At 55.9% G+C, this 15845-nt stretch overlaps 1 protein-coding gene and 1 non-coding gene across 6 annotated transcripts in view; one reads left to right on the top strand and one right to left on the bottom strand.

Annotated features, from left to right (window-relative positions):
* The window catches only part of TTYH2 (tweety family member 2), a 39945-nt gene extending 27494 nt beyond the window's left edge, over nucleotides 1-12451 (top strand). For 4 of the 5 annotated variants that reach the window (XM_067717122.1, XM_067717124.1, XM_067717125.1 and 1 more), the window contains 8 exons: nucleotides 989-1058; nucleotides 1328-1383; nucleotides 1860-1952; nucleotides 2170-2262; nucleotides 4054-4196; nucleotides 4841-5023; nucleotides 5470-5548; nucleotides 10644-12451. In XM_067717122.1, coding sequence (XP_067573223.1) covers nucleotides 989-1058; nucleotides 1328-1383; nucleotides 1860-1952; nucleotides 2170-2262; nucleotides 4054-4196; nucleotides 4841-5023; nucleotides 5470-5548; nucleotides 10644-10724 — 798 coding nt within the window. In that variant the 3' untranslated portion in view covers nucleotides 10725-12451. Of the gene's footprint in view, nucleotides 1-988; nucleotides 1059-1327; nucleotides 1384-1859; nucleotides 1953-2169; nucleotides 2263-4053; nucleotides 4197-4840; nucleotides 5024-5469; nucleotides 5549-8367; nucleotides 9533-10643 lie in introns of those variants that run through there. The other variant, XM_067717123.1, reaches the window with a different exon arrangement.
* On the bottom strand, nucleotides 9850-9977 carry LOC137213748 (small nucleolar RNA SNORA35). The gene has a single exon (XR_010938369.1). It is a non-coding gene; the product is annotated as a small nucleolar RNA SNORA35 (small nucleolar RNA).
* Nucleotides 12452-15845: the final 3394 nt, after the last annotated feature.

The following is a 15845-nucleotide window of genomic DNA, read 5'->3' as shown; positions in this document are numbered from 1 at the left end:
GGTGAATGAATGAGAGATGCTCCAGCATTGCCCCCTGAGGCAGCCCTTCCTGAAGGAGGACAGGGCACTGGCAGGAAAGGGCCATGGAGAGGAGTCCCCGGCTTGGAGAGCGTGCACTGGAGCAGGGGTGCCCCTTGGAACAGGCCAGAGGAACAGAGCTTCCCCTGGCTGCTCTGAAATGTGGAAGTCCCCCTCTACCAGTGTCCCACTGCACCCCCCAGGCCAGATCTGGCGAGGGCCTGGCTCAGGATGGCATCCTTGCTGCTGCCTCTTCCAGGGCCCAGACATGCTTGCACTCAGCCCTGTGGGCCTTTGGTGGTCACCTAGCCAGGCTGCGCTGCGGTGTCCCAGTCCCCCAACGCAGCAGTGGCAGAGCCCGGAACCCGTGTCCTCTCAGCCCGTGCGCTTCCTGCTCCCCCATCTCATCATGACAGGACCTGCACCCAAAAGCTCGAAGATGGATTCAGCACCAATGTAGTTCTTTAGAAAGAGAGTCTGAGGGAGGCTTCATAGATGGACAGCCCCAGAGCGGGGATGGACTTGGTAACTGCAAGACAAAAAATAAAACAGAGATGAGCGAACGAGGTCATGGTGCAAATAACTCTCCAAGACACGTCCCGCAGCTTACCCTTGACCCAGGTCCATCCCAGAAGAGGCATTTGGAAATAAGAGTTAACGGATCGTAGTGCCTGCTGTTGGCCACTTTTCTGAGTACTTTATGTAGATTAATTCATTAGATGAATAGCGTTTTTCTCTCCATGTGACTGAGGAGGCCGCTGAGACACGGGGTAAGGCATTTGTCTGTAAAGTTACAGAGCTGGGCAGGGGCAGAGCCAGGATTCGAGTGCAGGGAGGATGGCTGTTGACTGTTTTTGCCCACCTGGGTCTGAGCTGCGGGGTCCCCGTGCCTGGGGCCAAGGGCACCCGGTTCCTCCCAGGGCCCCGGTGTGTGACTTTCCTCCACCCCTCCCGTCTCTCCCCGGCTCAGGGCACCGGCGACTTCTGCGCGGCTCCCGACGCCTTCATCCTCAACATCACGGAGGGCCAGCTCCGCACAGGTAACAAGCTCTCGGGCCTCTGTGGTCAGAGCCACTCAGGATGCTCAGTGCAGGCCCGTGGTCAGCCAGGCTGTGCCTCTACTTACCCCTTTCAGCACGGTAGTCACCCATCGCCTCCCCACCCCTGTACTTCAGGTCCAGCTGGACCACTGGGTCATTTCTGAGAAGTTACCTCCTTCGGGAGCTCGGGTACCGGCTTGGCCGCTGAGGGTGAATGAGCACCTGGTCACGTGTGAGCTCCTGCCTGACCCAGTGTCTTTGCCTTGCAGAGGTGACCCGTTACTACCTGTATTGCAGTCAGAGTGCAAGCAGCCCCTTCCAGCAGGTACGGCCCGCCCAGCCCAGCCCTCACGCTGCCCCCAGCCCCCTTGGTGGTCAGCTCGCTCCCTCTTGTCCCCAAGCCCCAGCACTGACCAATAGGGTGGCAGTGGCTGGGTGTTCTTTGGGGTCCTGTGCAGGGGACAGTGCTCTCGGTCAGCGTGCACGCCCATCCACCACCCTGGATGCTGGTTACCATGCAGAGGCTGTGCAGTAGGTCTGGGTTGGGGCCCAAGATTCTGCATTTCTCACAAGCGCCACCCCCGGGCAAGGTTGTCCCAGCAGGACATTTAGAGTAGCAGGAAGCAAGAGAATGGGGCAGCTCTCAAGAAGCCTGAGGGCTGAGGGGAAGACCTCCTGTAAGCAGGAAGGGCCATGATCAGGGAAGCCCCTGCAGCTGCACACGGGGGAGGGGAATCAGGCAGCTGCGGGGGTCTCCTGGGAATCGAAGCTCATGCGGGACCTCGGTCTCTCCTGGCCCAGGCACTGACCATCTTCCAGCGCTCGCTGACCACCATGCACATCCAGGTGACGGGACTGCTGCAGTTTGCTGTCCCGCTCTTCCCCACAGCAGAGGTAAGGTGGCCGGCCACCTCCCACAGGGCCGGGCTTCGGAGACCAGGCTGTGGAAAGAAAGTGTTCCCTCCCGGCAGCCTAGCCGCTTCCTTTGGCTTTAAAGGCTTCTCTGCACAAGCTGCGGTTTGCGGTTTTATCCACAAGCCCTCCCCCCAGCGCTCATTCTCTGCCTCTCTGTCTGTCTGCATGTTTGTCTCTTTCTTTCTTCCTGCTTCAGAAAGATCTGCTCAGAATCCAGCTCCTGTTGAATTCATCTGAGTCCAGCCTCCACCAGCTGATGGCCATGTTGGATTGCCGGGGGCTGCACAAGGTGCCGGGGTGGCCCTGGGGGCGCGGGTGGAAGGCGGGGGCGGGGGGCACCCCAGCAGGCCACATCTTCCCAGAGACAAGGCTGCAGAGGCTGGGAGAGTGATTACCTGGGCTCCCTTCAGGCCAGGGAATGGGGTGGAAGAGGTGCCTGGTTTCTGGATTCTCTCCAGTAGCTGAGCCGGGGAGCCTCAGTGAAAGGTACCCGGGGGTGCAGGTAGGAGAGTTGGATCCGTTTACCTCTAGAACGCTGGGGGGCCCTGAGCTATATGAGGGTGGCTGTTCCCCATTGCCCAGACTCCCAGCCATCTGGTCCACCTGACCAATTCCTGAATTGCAAGTGGACATCCCATTCTCATTGCCAGGGTCATCTCTAGGAGTTTGGAATGTCGGACAATCGTGCAGGGAACACACTGGGAGTATGTGAGGCCCTCTCTCCCCCAGAGCGGAAAGCCAGTGCATGTCGATGTTTCACATCCCATGTGGAATTCAAGCAAATATTCGTAATAACGTTCACAGCTGCGGTTTACTGAGTCCTTGGTTCTGTGTTCAGCCTTGTTCTGTGCAGTTTATATCCAACATGTCATTGAGTCCTCACAGTTTTACTGTGAGATACATGTTATTTTATGGGAAATTTTATAGATAAGCAACATGTGTGTGTGTGTCTATGTATGTGGATGGATAGATATAGATAGGTAGATAGACAGATGTATCTATCTACCTACCTACCTATCTGTATGTATATCTAAAAAGTAGCTTACTGAAGATCCCAGAGCTATCAATGCAAGGCCTTGGGTTTCCGACCCCAGCAGTCTGACTTCAGAGCTGAGAACATGGGAGTCGCCCCAGTACCCTTCCTCCCCTTCCACATCCAATCCCTCAGCAAGTCCTCACAGCTATACTCTCAAATATATCCTGCTCCGTCCACTTCTCTCTCCCTCCACAGCTCCCGCCTTGGTCCGAGCACCATCCCGCTCCCCTGGGTGACAACTGTGACCTCCTAGCCGGTCCCCACTTTCTCCCGTCCCCTTACCTTTCATATATGGCAGCCAGGCAGCCAGAGCGGTCTTTTAAAAATGAATAGGATCGGGCTTCCCCGGTGGCGCAGTGGTTGAGAGTCCGCCTGCCGATGCAGGGGACGCGGGTTCGTGCCCCGGTCCGGGAAGATCCCACATGCCGCGGAGCGGCTGGGCCCGTGAGCCATGGCTGCTGAGCCTGCGCGTCCGGAGCCTGTGCTCCGCAACGGGAGAGGCCGCAGCAGTGAGAGGCCTGCGTACCGCAAAAAAAAAAAAAAAAAATGAATAGGATCACATCCCTTCCATCCCCAAACCTGCCCATGTCTTCCCATCACCTTGTGTAAAATTCAAACTCCTCGCCTGTCCTGCGAGGCCCAGCATGACCTGGTGCCCTCTCACCTGTCCCCTGCTGGCCTTCTTCCTCTTTCCTGAACACACCGAGCTTGTCTGCTCTGCCTCAGCTGCTCAAGGCACACTCCACTCCTTGCCGTCCTGGCCTCAGATTGAATGCCCCCTGTCCCCTGGCTCCCCTACCCTGCAAGCTCATCTGCCCTGTTCAGAGCCCAGCACACAGTAGGTATTCAGCAAAGGCTTGTAGAGAGAGCCCGAGACGCCCCATTGTGTCGGGGTCCCGAGCGTGGACTGTTCAAGGTGCTTGGGATGGGGGAGGGGCAGAGATCCCGAGTCCAGGCTGGGGGAGAGGGGCTTTCAGAGACCAGCGCAAACCCCAGGCTGTGTCCCACTCCCCCTCCAACTGTGTGTCCCTCTTCCTCTTCCAGGACTACCTGGACGCCCTCGCTGGCATCTGCTACGACGGCCTCGAGGGCCTGCTGTACCTCGGCCTCTTCTCCCTCCTGGCTGCCCTCGCCTTCTCCACCATGATCTGCATGGGGCCAGGGGCCTGGAAGCACTTTGCCACCAGGTGGGCTGCCTGGGCGGCTTCCTGGGGGAGGAGGCAGGAGGCTCAGCTCTGTGACTGAACCAAGAGCTGATAACCTGAGATGGAGAAGGGCAGCAGGGGGGCCAGGCATTCAGCCCCAAGAGGCTGGCTGGATTTCTGCCCAAGCGCCCCTGAAAGTCCAGACAGAACCCCAAAAGGAGGTTGGAGGGGGCCAGGGCAGGAGCAGGGTCAAGAATGGTGACAACGTCGTGCCACAGCCTGGCATCCTTTGCTTATCCCCTCTTCCTCTGCAGGACTTTGTGGTGTGATGCTGCTGCTGGGAGGGGTGCCTCGGAATACCAGAAGGACATATTGTAGCACCAGGGCACCTATAGTCTCATTGAGGAGATAGACAGAGACAAGATGGTATTTCAGTGTCTTCAGAGTAGATCAGAAAAGGAAGCAGGGTAGGGAGGGTCCGTGTGCCTGTGGTCAGCATGGTGGACTGCCTGGAGGAGGTGGATGTGCAGTTGGGAATGGAGCAGAGTGATATCAAAGAACCTCAAGGAAACACCTGTGGCCAGAGGGAGAGTCCTGGGAGGAAAGATAGGGAAGCAGGCCGGGGCCGCACTGCCTGGAGCCTCCCTCGCCCCTCACAGCTGGCCATATCCTACGTGTCATTCTAGGGACAGAGACTACGACGACATCGACGATGACCCCTTCAACCCCCAGGCCCGGCGCATCGCTGCCCACAACCCCCCTCGCGGGCAGCTTCGCAGCTTCTGCAGCTACAGCAGCGGCCTGGGCAGCCAGACCAGCCTGCAGCCCCCGGCCCAGACGATCTCCAATGCCCCCGTCTCGGAGTACATGTACGGCAGGGCTCCCAGGGCCTCCCCGGTACCTCCCCCGACACATCGGGCTGGATCTGCGGGCAGCACGTTTGGGTCCAGAGAGCCGGGTGGGGAGGAGGCATCCGAGGCCAGCGCCAGGATGCCAGGTGGGAAGGCCCCCGGGGAGCATCTCGTGCTGGAGGAAGAGCCCCTGCAGGCGTCAGGTCTTTTGCCTCAAGCTTGCAGGGCAGGTTGAAAGCCCGAGAAGCTGCATTTCTCCAGGCCACACTGCTCCCGGCGCCATCACCCCATCTGCTCCTCCCCAGGCCTCCCTGTCTTCCTGCCCTCACTCCCTCCCGTCTATCCGTGGTCCTTTTCCATCTCCCATCTGCACACCCCCGGGACCCTCCTGTAGAAATCTGAGCAGACACCCCCCAACCCGGCCTCCCCAGCCTGAGCACTCCCCGCTCCTTTCGGCCCTGCAGGAACCAAGCTCTGCTCTTCGGTGGGAACCCACGCTACGAGAATGTGCCGCTCATTGGAAGAGGCTCCCCTCCACCCACGGTAACCTGGTCTCCCGGGGCAAGGGCACTGCCCTTGTGGGGGGGGGGGAATAATTGAAGAGAAAACCTCCTGCGGACCCAGTGACTCCCCGCCACAGAGGTAGAAAAGAATGAAACAGTTTTGTTACCAGATAAGCATTAAACCAGACTGCCATGCACATCGCAGGCTATCTGGACTGTAAAGACAGAGCTCATCCTACACAGCCAGGCAGATAGAGGCACCGCATTCCGTACCCGTCCTCAAGATAAGCGATTCCTGTCCGCCAGCAAGAGGACTCGGCAGCACCATTTGTCACACTGGTTCATCCTAAATCCACCTGCTAATCGTGTGGCCATCAGGGCTCACTAAGTGCCGGGGAGATGGGGGACAGTCTCCCTGATGCTACCATTTCAGAGATGGCTCCCAGCCCCGGAAGAAAACGTTCCTGGATTGTAAAACTGCTGAGAGCCTTTGTTGGCCTTTAAAAAGCTTTACACACCTCTCAGAGGGACAGAGGAGTAATTTATGATGATCAGCTTTCTAAAGGAAATGCTGTTCAAAGAAGCATTTCTTTCCCTTTTTGCACCAGGGAAATTTTTTCTTTTTGAATTTACGTTTACCTTGACACCCTAGGCTAGAGGGTCAGGGGCCCCTGTGGTGGCAGGTCTGGGAGGGCTAATACCAGACCTGCCTGCTCCAAACCGCCCCCCACCGCCGCAGCTCCTGACGTCCCCAGGCTGTGCCCAAGTGGGGTCCGCCCTTCCCACCCACCCTCCACCCCGGCCAGGGGACCTAGACGCAACATCGGGGTGTGAGGGGTGTGCCAGCTGTCTGCCCCTGGAGAAGTATGAGGGTCACCTCATACTACTGGCTGAGACAGAGCTGCGAATAGAGACAGCTGAGGTCAGAAACACAGGCTCAACTCTTTCACTGCCGCGGCCCAGGTTGCATCCCTGGTCGGGGAGCTAAGATCCTGCAAGCATCGTGGCATGGCCAAAAGAGAAAAAAAAAACAGACTCCAGTACCAAATGCCTGGGCTCCATTGCCAGCTCACTGCTTATGACCTCTGTGGCCTTGGGCGAGTACATTACCTTTCTGTGCCTCAGTGTCCCCATCTGTAGAATGGGGATGTAATCGCACAGCACATAGGTGGTTGGAGCATTGGAGAAACTGATCCTTACAGAAGCGTGTTTGTGTGACGCAGTAAGTGCTGTGACACTGAGCCACCTGTTTATTTCACCGTCTCCTGCTGTCACTCAAGCTTCCTCCCACCCCACCTCCTCCACGGAGGCGTGGCCTATGTAAGAAAGCAGGGGGCTCTAAGACCAGGTTGAAGTCTGCATTCTTGAGCCAGGGGTCTGTCTGGGAAGGAGCCCCTGCCTTCACTGGGCTGGGCGAGGTGTTTCACCTGCCCCATCCAGGTAGTTTGGAAGGAGCCGTCTAGTTGGTGAAATAGCAGCCCTGGAGCCCCAAGGACGGGGGACTAATGAAATAGACCTTGGCCCCGAGAACCGCAACGTTCACGTGCGCTCAGGGAATCCAGCGAGTGTGTCTGGGGAAAACCACAGTGCCGGACCCCGGAAGGAGAGATGGGGACCCAGGCCCATCTTCAGGACATGGATAGCCTGCAGGGGCGGGGGGGGGGAGGGGAGAGACTCAGAAGGCTGTTGTAATAAGTGCCGTGTGGTGCTTTAGGACTAGAGGGAGGAACTGCTCCTTCGGGGTCTAAGGAGGTGACATTTGAGCCTTACCTTGGAGCACTGGGTCTCACCCAGGAGGGAGCTTGCTCCCCCGCGGGACATTTGGCCACGTCTGGAGGCATCTTTGGTTGTCACACCTGGGGGGTCGCTGGTACTGGCATCTAGTGGGTGGAGGCCAGGGGAGCTGCTGAGCACAGGGCACCGCCCACCACGCAGGATGACCGGCCCCAAATGTGTGCAGTGTCGTGCCCAGACCGACCGTCTGGCTCTCCCCACCTTGCTGCTTTTTGCCCAGAGCGCCTCCCTGCTGTCCTTTTACAAACAGCACTAGACCCAGGCCTTACTCGCTCCCTGGGGGCCTGAGGCAGGGAGAGCGGCTGGTCCAAGCCTGCTTCCAGAGTTGGCACCTTTGAAATCCCAAGCTGGCTTCTCTCTAAACCAGAAGCCTCTGGGGTTCCTTTTTTCCTCCCGCCAGCTGCTGTGGCCCCAGGAATGCAGATTGATTTTTAATATTAATCTCAGTACAACATAATTAGGGGAGATCCGCTGCTGTGAAAAATAAATTACTCGAGGCACTGGGATGCCAAATAAAAATGAATTTCGGATTACCTTCTGCTCTGAAAGATCCAGGCCACTCTCCCTGACATTAGCAGAGATGATCAAGAACTGACCTTATTTGCAAGGACAAGGACGGACTAAACCTTCCCCCGCTATAACTGAGACCAGCCCAGAAACTCCAGTTGCTTTGGCAGAGTTGACTGCCCTGCCCTGCCCAGCTCAGCCTGCCCCAGAGATGAGCCCCCTCCCCTCCTGACATGCAAGAGGCATGAAGAGACGGCTGAGCCTGCTGACCAAGGAAGCCACAGCGTGGAGGATACGGACGTGAGCCCCAGTAAAGAGGACACAGCTGACCGCTCCCCACTCTCCCCCTGCACCTGCTCTAAATATTATTCATCGGTACCCAGTGCATTTGGTGCACGGAAAATCCCTCCCCCTGCCAGCCCCATCTCTGGGACATTGGGGATTTCACTAAGGTGGGTGATATCAAGCCAGGCCATCGGAACCTACAGCCTCTTCCCTCGGCTAGAAATGTGTTTTCCCTTAGCTCTGCTTTCTAGGAATCACCTCCTGTCTTTCCAGGCACCGTATCCTGGGCCCGATGGACAAAAATGACCCAGGCACTTGTTTAAAAATACCAGTCCAGGGACTTCACTGAAGACGTAGCCCGGGTGAACCTCGTCGTCAAGCAAGTTTGGAAAATACTGCTTCAAGGAGGAGGGTCTCACTCTTGAACATCCATCACCTGGGGGACTCATTACAGCACAGGCCGCTGGGCCCACCCTGCTTCAGATTCAGAATATCTGGGGTGGGGCTCGGGGATTTGCATTTCTAACCTGTTCCCAGGTAAAGCCTGAAGGCTGCTCGGGGACAGGCTTCCTCACTCGGCGTACCAACACTTTGAGCCAGAGCGTTGGTGTCACGGGAGCCGTCCTGTGCACTGTCAGAGGTTTAGCTGCATCCCTGGCCTCCACCCACGCGATGCCAGTAGCATCCCCACTCCATAGCCCCCAGCCATGACAGCTGAAAACGCCTCCAGACATTACCAGATGTCCCTGGGCAGGGGCAAAATTGCCCCTGGTTGAGACCCACTGGCTTAAGGGGTCTCAGGCCCGTACTCCCTGCCCCCCAGCAGGAAGCCTTCGTCCATCTCTGGTGTGAACGGCCTAGACCTGGACCCCGGAAACATCCCTGGCGCTAGGAGACAGTCAGGGTCCTGTGGACCACTGCTACTTGGAGTTAGCTGCCCAGCAGCACCTGGAGCTTGTTAGAAATGCAGAATCTCAGGTCCTACGTGTGATGTGAGATGTGCTAACCTAAGAAGCCGCATCTCTACTTCCGAGCAGAGGCCGGCTAACATCTGTGAATGAATGCTTAAACTTTGTGTTTCTCCAACTTGGCCGCACTAGGAAGAACTTACAGAAAAATATTCGTGGCATTTTATTTTATTTTTTTCTGTAAGATAATTATAGTCTTATTTTTCTCACATGAAAAGGAGAAAACAACTTATCTCTCCTGTCCTAACCCTTAATGAGCAATTTGCCAGCGAATTTAAATGAGTTTATCTTGTGATATAATCACCATGACGATCTTAGATCATTCCAGTAGTTGTCAAGCTTGTTTTACGAACTAGGACACTGAGTCTAAGAGGATTAATGTGAATTGCTAAGAGCTACGCAGCTAGTAATAATGATGATAATAAGCAATAATAGTGATAACATTTATTGAGCACCTACTATTAAGCTGATTCAGACATAGTCACTTTTGTGGTTTTTTTTGCGATACACGGGCCTCTCACTGCCGTGGCCTCTCCCGTTGCGGAGCACAGGCTCCGGACGCGCAGGCTCAGTGGCCATGGCTCATGGGCCCAGCCGCTCCGCGGCATGTGAGGTCTTCCCGGACCGGGGCACGAACCCGTGTCCCCTGCATCGGCAGGCGGACTCTCAACCACTGCGCCACCAGGGAAGCCCCAAGTCACTTTTATCTAGTAGTAGCAGATACTGAGCTGCTTGACTTGCTCTCCACCTCCTCACTTTCCTTAGGCAGGGTCCCAGGACCCAGGAGATATGTACCCAGCTGCATGCAGGTGTAGCCCACAGCGTGACTCTCCCAGCTTTATGGAGGGATTTGCTTTTGCACTACTCGATGCCAGTTGGTCAGGGAGGAGCCTCGTGGGTCACCGGCCAGTGCTGCTGGTGGTACTTTAAAAGGCTTAATTTTATGTTATGTGTGTTTTATCACATAAAAAACAATACTGGTGGGTGTGGCCTAGGTTTCAGGATGCTTTTAGACCCACCCCTGCCCCCGCAGTGTCTCTGATACCCAGCCAAGTTTGAGAACCCCCGTGTCAGGGGTCTTGCCTGCTTTATGTCACTCCATCCTTTCAGCGGAAGAGCTGAGTGTTCTTAGGGCCATCGTGCAGGTGGGGAAACGGAGGCTTGGAGTGACTGGAGAGCCTCCGCCGAGGTCAGGGATGAGTAAGGTGCACAGCTGGGATTTGAGCCTGGCTCTCTGCGTCAGTGGGCTTGTGCCCCCGGCCTGCTCACTAGGCGGGCTTCTAGGCACACTGCTGCATTAGGGTGGCTGGTCGGTGTGTGCATCTTGAGTTCGAGGCTGGGACCCAGACGTCCTGATGGCCCCAGGGTTGGAAGCATCAGCAAACACGAAGCCTGCCCAGGCCACTCGACGATCCTCTGATAATCGCCACGAGGCCTTGACATTGAAACTTGGCGCCCGGCCACTGTGGCTGGCCCAGCTCGCGCTTCCTCAGAAGTTCCAGCATTTTTGCTAGTACGGTGTCTGGTTTAACGGGTGATGTGTGACCCTGTTCTGACTGTCCCCTCCCCTCTCTCCCACAGTACTCTCCCAGCATGAGGGCCACCTACCTGTCCGTGGCAGATGAACACCTGAGGCACTATGGGAATGAGTTTCCAGCCTAACACGCTTTCGGGAGTTCCTGCCTCCTTGATGCATTTTGGTTTTTAACTAAGGCAAATGCAAGCGTGTTTCTTTCATAGAAACCAAAGGCACCTAGAGACTGTGCGTGGACCTGCAGGATTGGAAGGCTCCTGCTGGCGCAAGGGAGTGGCTGAGATTCAGGGAGATTCGGCCTGGGGTTGGCTGAGATTCCCAGGCAGACAGAAGACCCATGACTCGGACCAGCCTCTCCCTCCTTTGACCTCCTCTCCACACCGGAAATGCCCTCCAGGGGCTTGGCCGTCCCTCAGCTGGGGGAGCCTGGTTCAGTTTGCGCCTGCGCCCCACCCTCACCAGGTGGTGAATGACAGTGAGGAGGACCGGCTCAGGCTTGAGGGTCCCCTTGCCTGGACTGTGCCTCCTCCTGGCTGCTCGGATGGGTGCCATTTCCCCACAGGTAAAGGTGGAAGGGCGGATCAGGAGATGACAACCCTGATGAGACCAGACACTGTCCAAATCCGTCTCCCGGGGCCAGGTGGACTCTTCCTGTGCCACCAGGGGAAGGTACTGGCAGGCTCTGCATAGGAGGCTGGGGGACCAGAGCCTCGTGCCTGGTGGGCTTCCAGGTGGCAGGGGTGGGCCTGTCTTTCTGCAACCCTCTGTCGCCTCACCTCCATTCCAGAATCGCTGCTGTGAGTTTGCTCACCGCGGATAGGGACAGTCTCAGGTATTCACAGACACTTGGAAAGCAATTCTCTTTTTTGCCAGTGTTTTAAAGAGTTTTGATTATCCAAAGAATTGAAACTCACAGCACAGCCGGTTTTTACTATAGATGTGGGGTTCATCCCCCCCACCTGATTTGTCTACTAAAATAAAGATCAGTGAGACATCCTGTCCCAAGATGCTGATTGATGGGGTTGTGGGTTCATCCCACCCCGAGGGAGGCATTTTGAGAGAACGAAGTCTCTAAGAGGCAAGTCTGAACAGGAACAGAGTCTGGTCCAGGAGACTGGCTCAATGCCCAGGTCAGCTCTCCCCGCCCCCACCCCCCCCACCCCCCGCTTTTGTCTTCAGGAAAGTTTGTCATAAAAGGTTTTAGCAGAATGGGCTGACTGTGTCCTGATGTGAAGATAGGTGTCATCCCTACCTCTCCCACCATCCCGTCCCCACCCCCTTGTCCCCCAGCCCCTGACCTACACCTGCTGGGTGAGAAGGAGCTTGTGGACCAGGAGAAAATAATGACCCACCACCCTTCCCGCTGAGGATCCAGGGTTAGGGTCTTTGGTGCTTCCAACCTCCTGCCGCCGAAGAGCACACGGCCCGGGAGCCTCCGCAGCCCGGCACACCGCAGCAGGGGCGCCAGGGTCGTGTAGCTGTGGACAGGGGCTCCATTTCCATTTTGGAAGCACCACCTCCTGGTCAGAACACTGTCAGCAGAGTGGTTCTCAGCCCCCAGCCAAGCCCCCACGACAGCGGGGCCACGGGGCCTCTGGGACTCTGTCTCCCCCATTCACCTGTACATATGTGCACCGTGAAGCCACCTTCGTGAGGCCCGTCACGTGCAGACAGGACTTGGCGACATCAAGGTGGTGCTTCTTAACACTCGTTGGCGACTAGAGTTGTTTTTAATGCATGTAAACTAAACTAGAATCCCTTGGGTGGTTCCTGAAGGGGCCGTGTGGGCACACCTCTGCTTGACACACGTGTGCCCTCACCTGGGGGAGAAATAAACCACTGGTACTAAAATGCACACCGTGTCCAGCTTCCTCAACTTTGGGAATGACGAGGGTACCTAACAGCGCCTTCTGGCTGGGTTATGCGCCGGGAGTGCTCCAGAGCGGGTCTCAGTATCAAGGATTGAAAGACAGGGCTATTGAATGAATGTCCCAGGGCCTCTCTGGCGGCGGTGACCTTGCTGCTCTTCAGGACCTAGGACAGGCCTTCCTGCTCGAGTCTCCAAAGTTCCCTTTAAAGGTCATTGCTTCTAAGGTTGCTGATAACGAGTGGCGTTTATTGAGTATCTCCAGTGTACCAAGGACTGTCCCAAGTATTCACATTAATTGTTAAACCTCGTAATAACCTTATGAGGTCGTTTTGTAAATAAAAGAACAAAGGTGCAGAGAGAGAGTAAGGACTTAGTTGGAGCTGAGACAGGCTGGGACCTGGGGCCCTTTGCTGCAGTGCTTACACCTGGACACACATCTCCTCAAGCAACAAAACACAAAGAAACTATAAGGGACTAAAAATAACTGCATGCGTGTGCAGTTGGGGCAAACTCTGGACAAAAAGACCCCCAAAACCCAACCGCCACTTCTGAAGAGCTGGGAGCAAAAGCAGGGCACTGCGCATGCCCCCTGCGCACAGCACCACCAGTGGGGTGGGCGGAGACCACCTAAGCCACCCTTCCAGCTGGACCCCCGGACACACCCCCACCCTCACCCCATATAAGGAAACAGCTCAGCTCCCCCCTTTTCGGGGAGCAAGCAAGGGAACCTGTTACTTGTTTTCGCTCTCTCCTGCTGCAGCAGGGGCCCCAATAAAACCTGGCCTGAATTTCTTGTCTGACCTCTAATCAATTTCTATTGGTCAGGTAAGTCCAAGAACCCTGGTCGAGAACAGAGTGTCAGAGCCGGGAGTGTGTAACCCAGAGCCCCGGCTGGGCACCTCTGTGCCATTACATGGGCTTGGGGCGGGTGTCGTGCGGCGGGCCACCTCTCCCAGCTTTGCAGCGGGTCCCTGCTGCCTTCTCCTCCTAAACTCTTCACCTCCACGGGGTGCTGCTATGGGCCTGGGCGCCGGGGATGCACAGCGTCTTTCCAGCTTTCTTTGCAGCATCTCATTTGTCCGCTGAACACCTGGGCCAGCCTGGGAGGGCTGGGCAGGCCGACCCCAGCTTCCCGCCCATGGTCCTCAGCTACTGTTGACTTCCATGCAGCAGCTGTGCTCCCAGAATCGACCGTGTTTCAAGCCTTTGCCGGGAACAGGCGTGTGTTTGAGGCTGTCGTTCACACTTATCCCTATGGAGCGGCAGACGGAGTGGTCCCTTGTGCACTCTTGGCAGGAATGTGGAATGGTACAGCTGCTGTGGATAACAGTATGAAGGTTCTTCAGAAAAATTAAAACTTGGGACTTCGCTGATGGCGCAGTTAAGAATCCGCCTGCCAAGTCAGGGGACACGGGTACGAGCCCTGGTCCGGGAAGATCCCACATGCCGCGGAGCAGCAGCTAAGCCCATGCGCCACGACTACTGAGCCTGCGCTCTAGAGCCAGCGAGCCACAACTATTGAGCCCACGTGCCACAACTACTGAAGTCTATGCACCTAGAGACCGTGCTCTGCAACAAGAGAAGCCACCGCAATGAGAAGCCCGCGCACCGCAACGAAGAGTAGCCCCCACTCGCCGCAACTAGAGAAAGCCCGCGGGCAGCCACAAAGACCCAACGCAGCCAAAAATAAAAATAAATAAATAATAACTTTTTTAAAAAATTAAAAATGGATAAATTCTATTAAGTAAGTAGAATTACCATATGATCCAGCAATTCCATTTCCCAAAAGAATTGAAAGCATGGTCTCAATATTTATACCCCCACGTTCATAGCACCATTAGTCATAATAGTAAAACGTGGAAGCAACCTTAGGGTCAATAGACGAATGGGTAAGCAAAACGTACTCTATCCATACAACGGAATATCACTCAGTCTCAAAAAGGAAGGAAATCCTGACACTTGCTACAACGTGAATGAACCTTGAAGACATTAAGCCCAAGTGAAATAAGCCAATTACAAAAAAGGAACAAATACTGTGTGATTCCACTTAGACCAGTCGAAATCATAGAGACAGAAAGTAGGATTGTGCTTGCCTGGGGCTGGAGGGGGGCCGTGGGGTCTTATTGTTTAACGGGAGTAGAGTCTCAGATTTGCATGATGAAAACAGCTCTGGAGATGGACGGTGGTGACAGCTGCATAACACTGAACAGTGCACTTAAAAATGGTTAAGGTGGTAGATTTTATGAGTACTTGACCACAATAAAAACTTGGAAAAAGAGGTTGAGGGGACAGCAGTGCAGTGGATTGCGGACTGGCCTTGGGGATGTCCAGGGCCAGGGGCCGCTCTCAGCAAAGAATTTCGGTTGCCAGTTCTGCTGTGATTGAGCAGAGATCTGAGAGACCATGCATTTTTTAAACTGGATCCTTGTGCCTACTTCTAATTATATGCTCTATTGCTGGCTTCCCAGGGTGGCTGAGACGGGCTTGCACGTGGGTGCCACCTGTCTTCCCAGTGAACACAGCCGCATGTTGGTGGTTGGCAGCATGCAGGCTTTCTGCGGGGGGGCGGCGGGGGGGGGCGCAGATCGGGAGCCTGTAATAAATCATTGCAATAATAGGAGAAAGGAGGGGGCAGTTTTCCTTTCAACTTTTCCCATTTCCCCCTTTTCCACCTCTGCCTCACTTCCCTGCCCGGGGCATAACGTGTGTGTAGGGAGCCTCAGCTTCCCAAGGCTGGGGGTGGGGTGAGGAGGGCACCTGGGACCACAGTCCCAACCAGCCAGGGCTCCAAGGTGGAGCCAGTCTTGACGTTTTGTCCGGGTCTGATTCACATCTGACCACACAAAGCCGGTTCAGTGGGGCTTTCAGATGCTCCAGCACCCAGCCCCCATCACCCCCCTCGGCATCCACCCTGAGGGACTCCTTGACTCAGAGAAACTGGTGGCGGGAGTCGAGGGGAGGGGCGGTTGATGTCAGCAGTCACTTCTGGGCTCGCCTTTGGTTAGTGCGGTTGGGCAAAGTGCCGTCTCAATGGCAATTTTGTTGCACCTGCCCAGTAGTGGTGAGAGCACATTTATGGAGGAGCTGGGGAGCCTGAGGGAGGGAATGTTTGCTTTTCTTCCTGTACTTTCACAAAACCCCCGGGAAGCTGGCCAGGCGCCTTAGACTGCCTCTCGGATCTCCCACAAACTGGCCCCAGCTGACCTTTGCAAATTCATCTCTCATTGTCCCCCTGCAGGGACTCCAGCCCCCCAAATGCCTTTCTTTCATGACAACAGCCCCTCCTTTGCTCACACCAGCCCCGCCCTCCCCCCAATCTGGAATCCTCTCCCCACTTTTTCTCCCCTGCAGCTCATAACCGTTTTTCAAGGCTTGGCTC

Source organism: Pseudorca crassidens, chromosome 19 (genome assembly GCF_039906515.1).
Source record: "Pseudorca crassidens isolate mPseCra1 chromosome 19, mPseCra1.hap1, whole genome shotgun sequence".
NCBI classification, from domain to species: domain Eukaryota; kingdom Metazoa; phylum Chordata; class Mammalia; order Artiodactyla; family Delphinidae; genus Pseudorca; species Pseudorca crassidens.
This window is presented reverse-complemented; position numbering and strand designations above follow the sequence as displayed.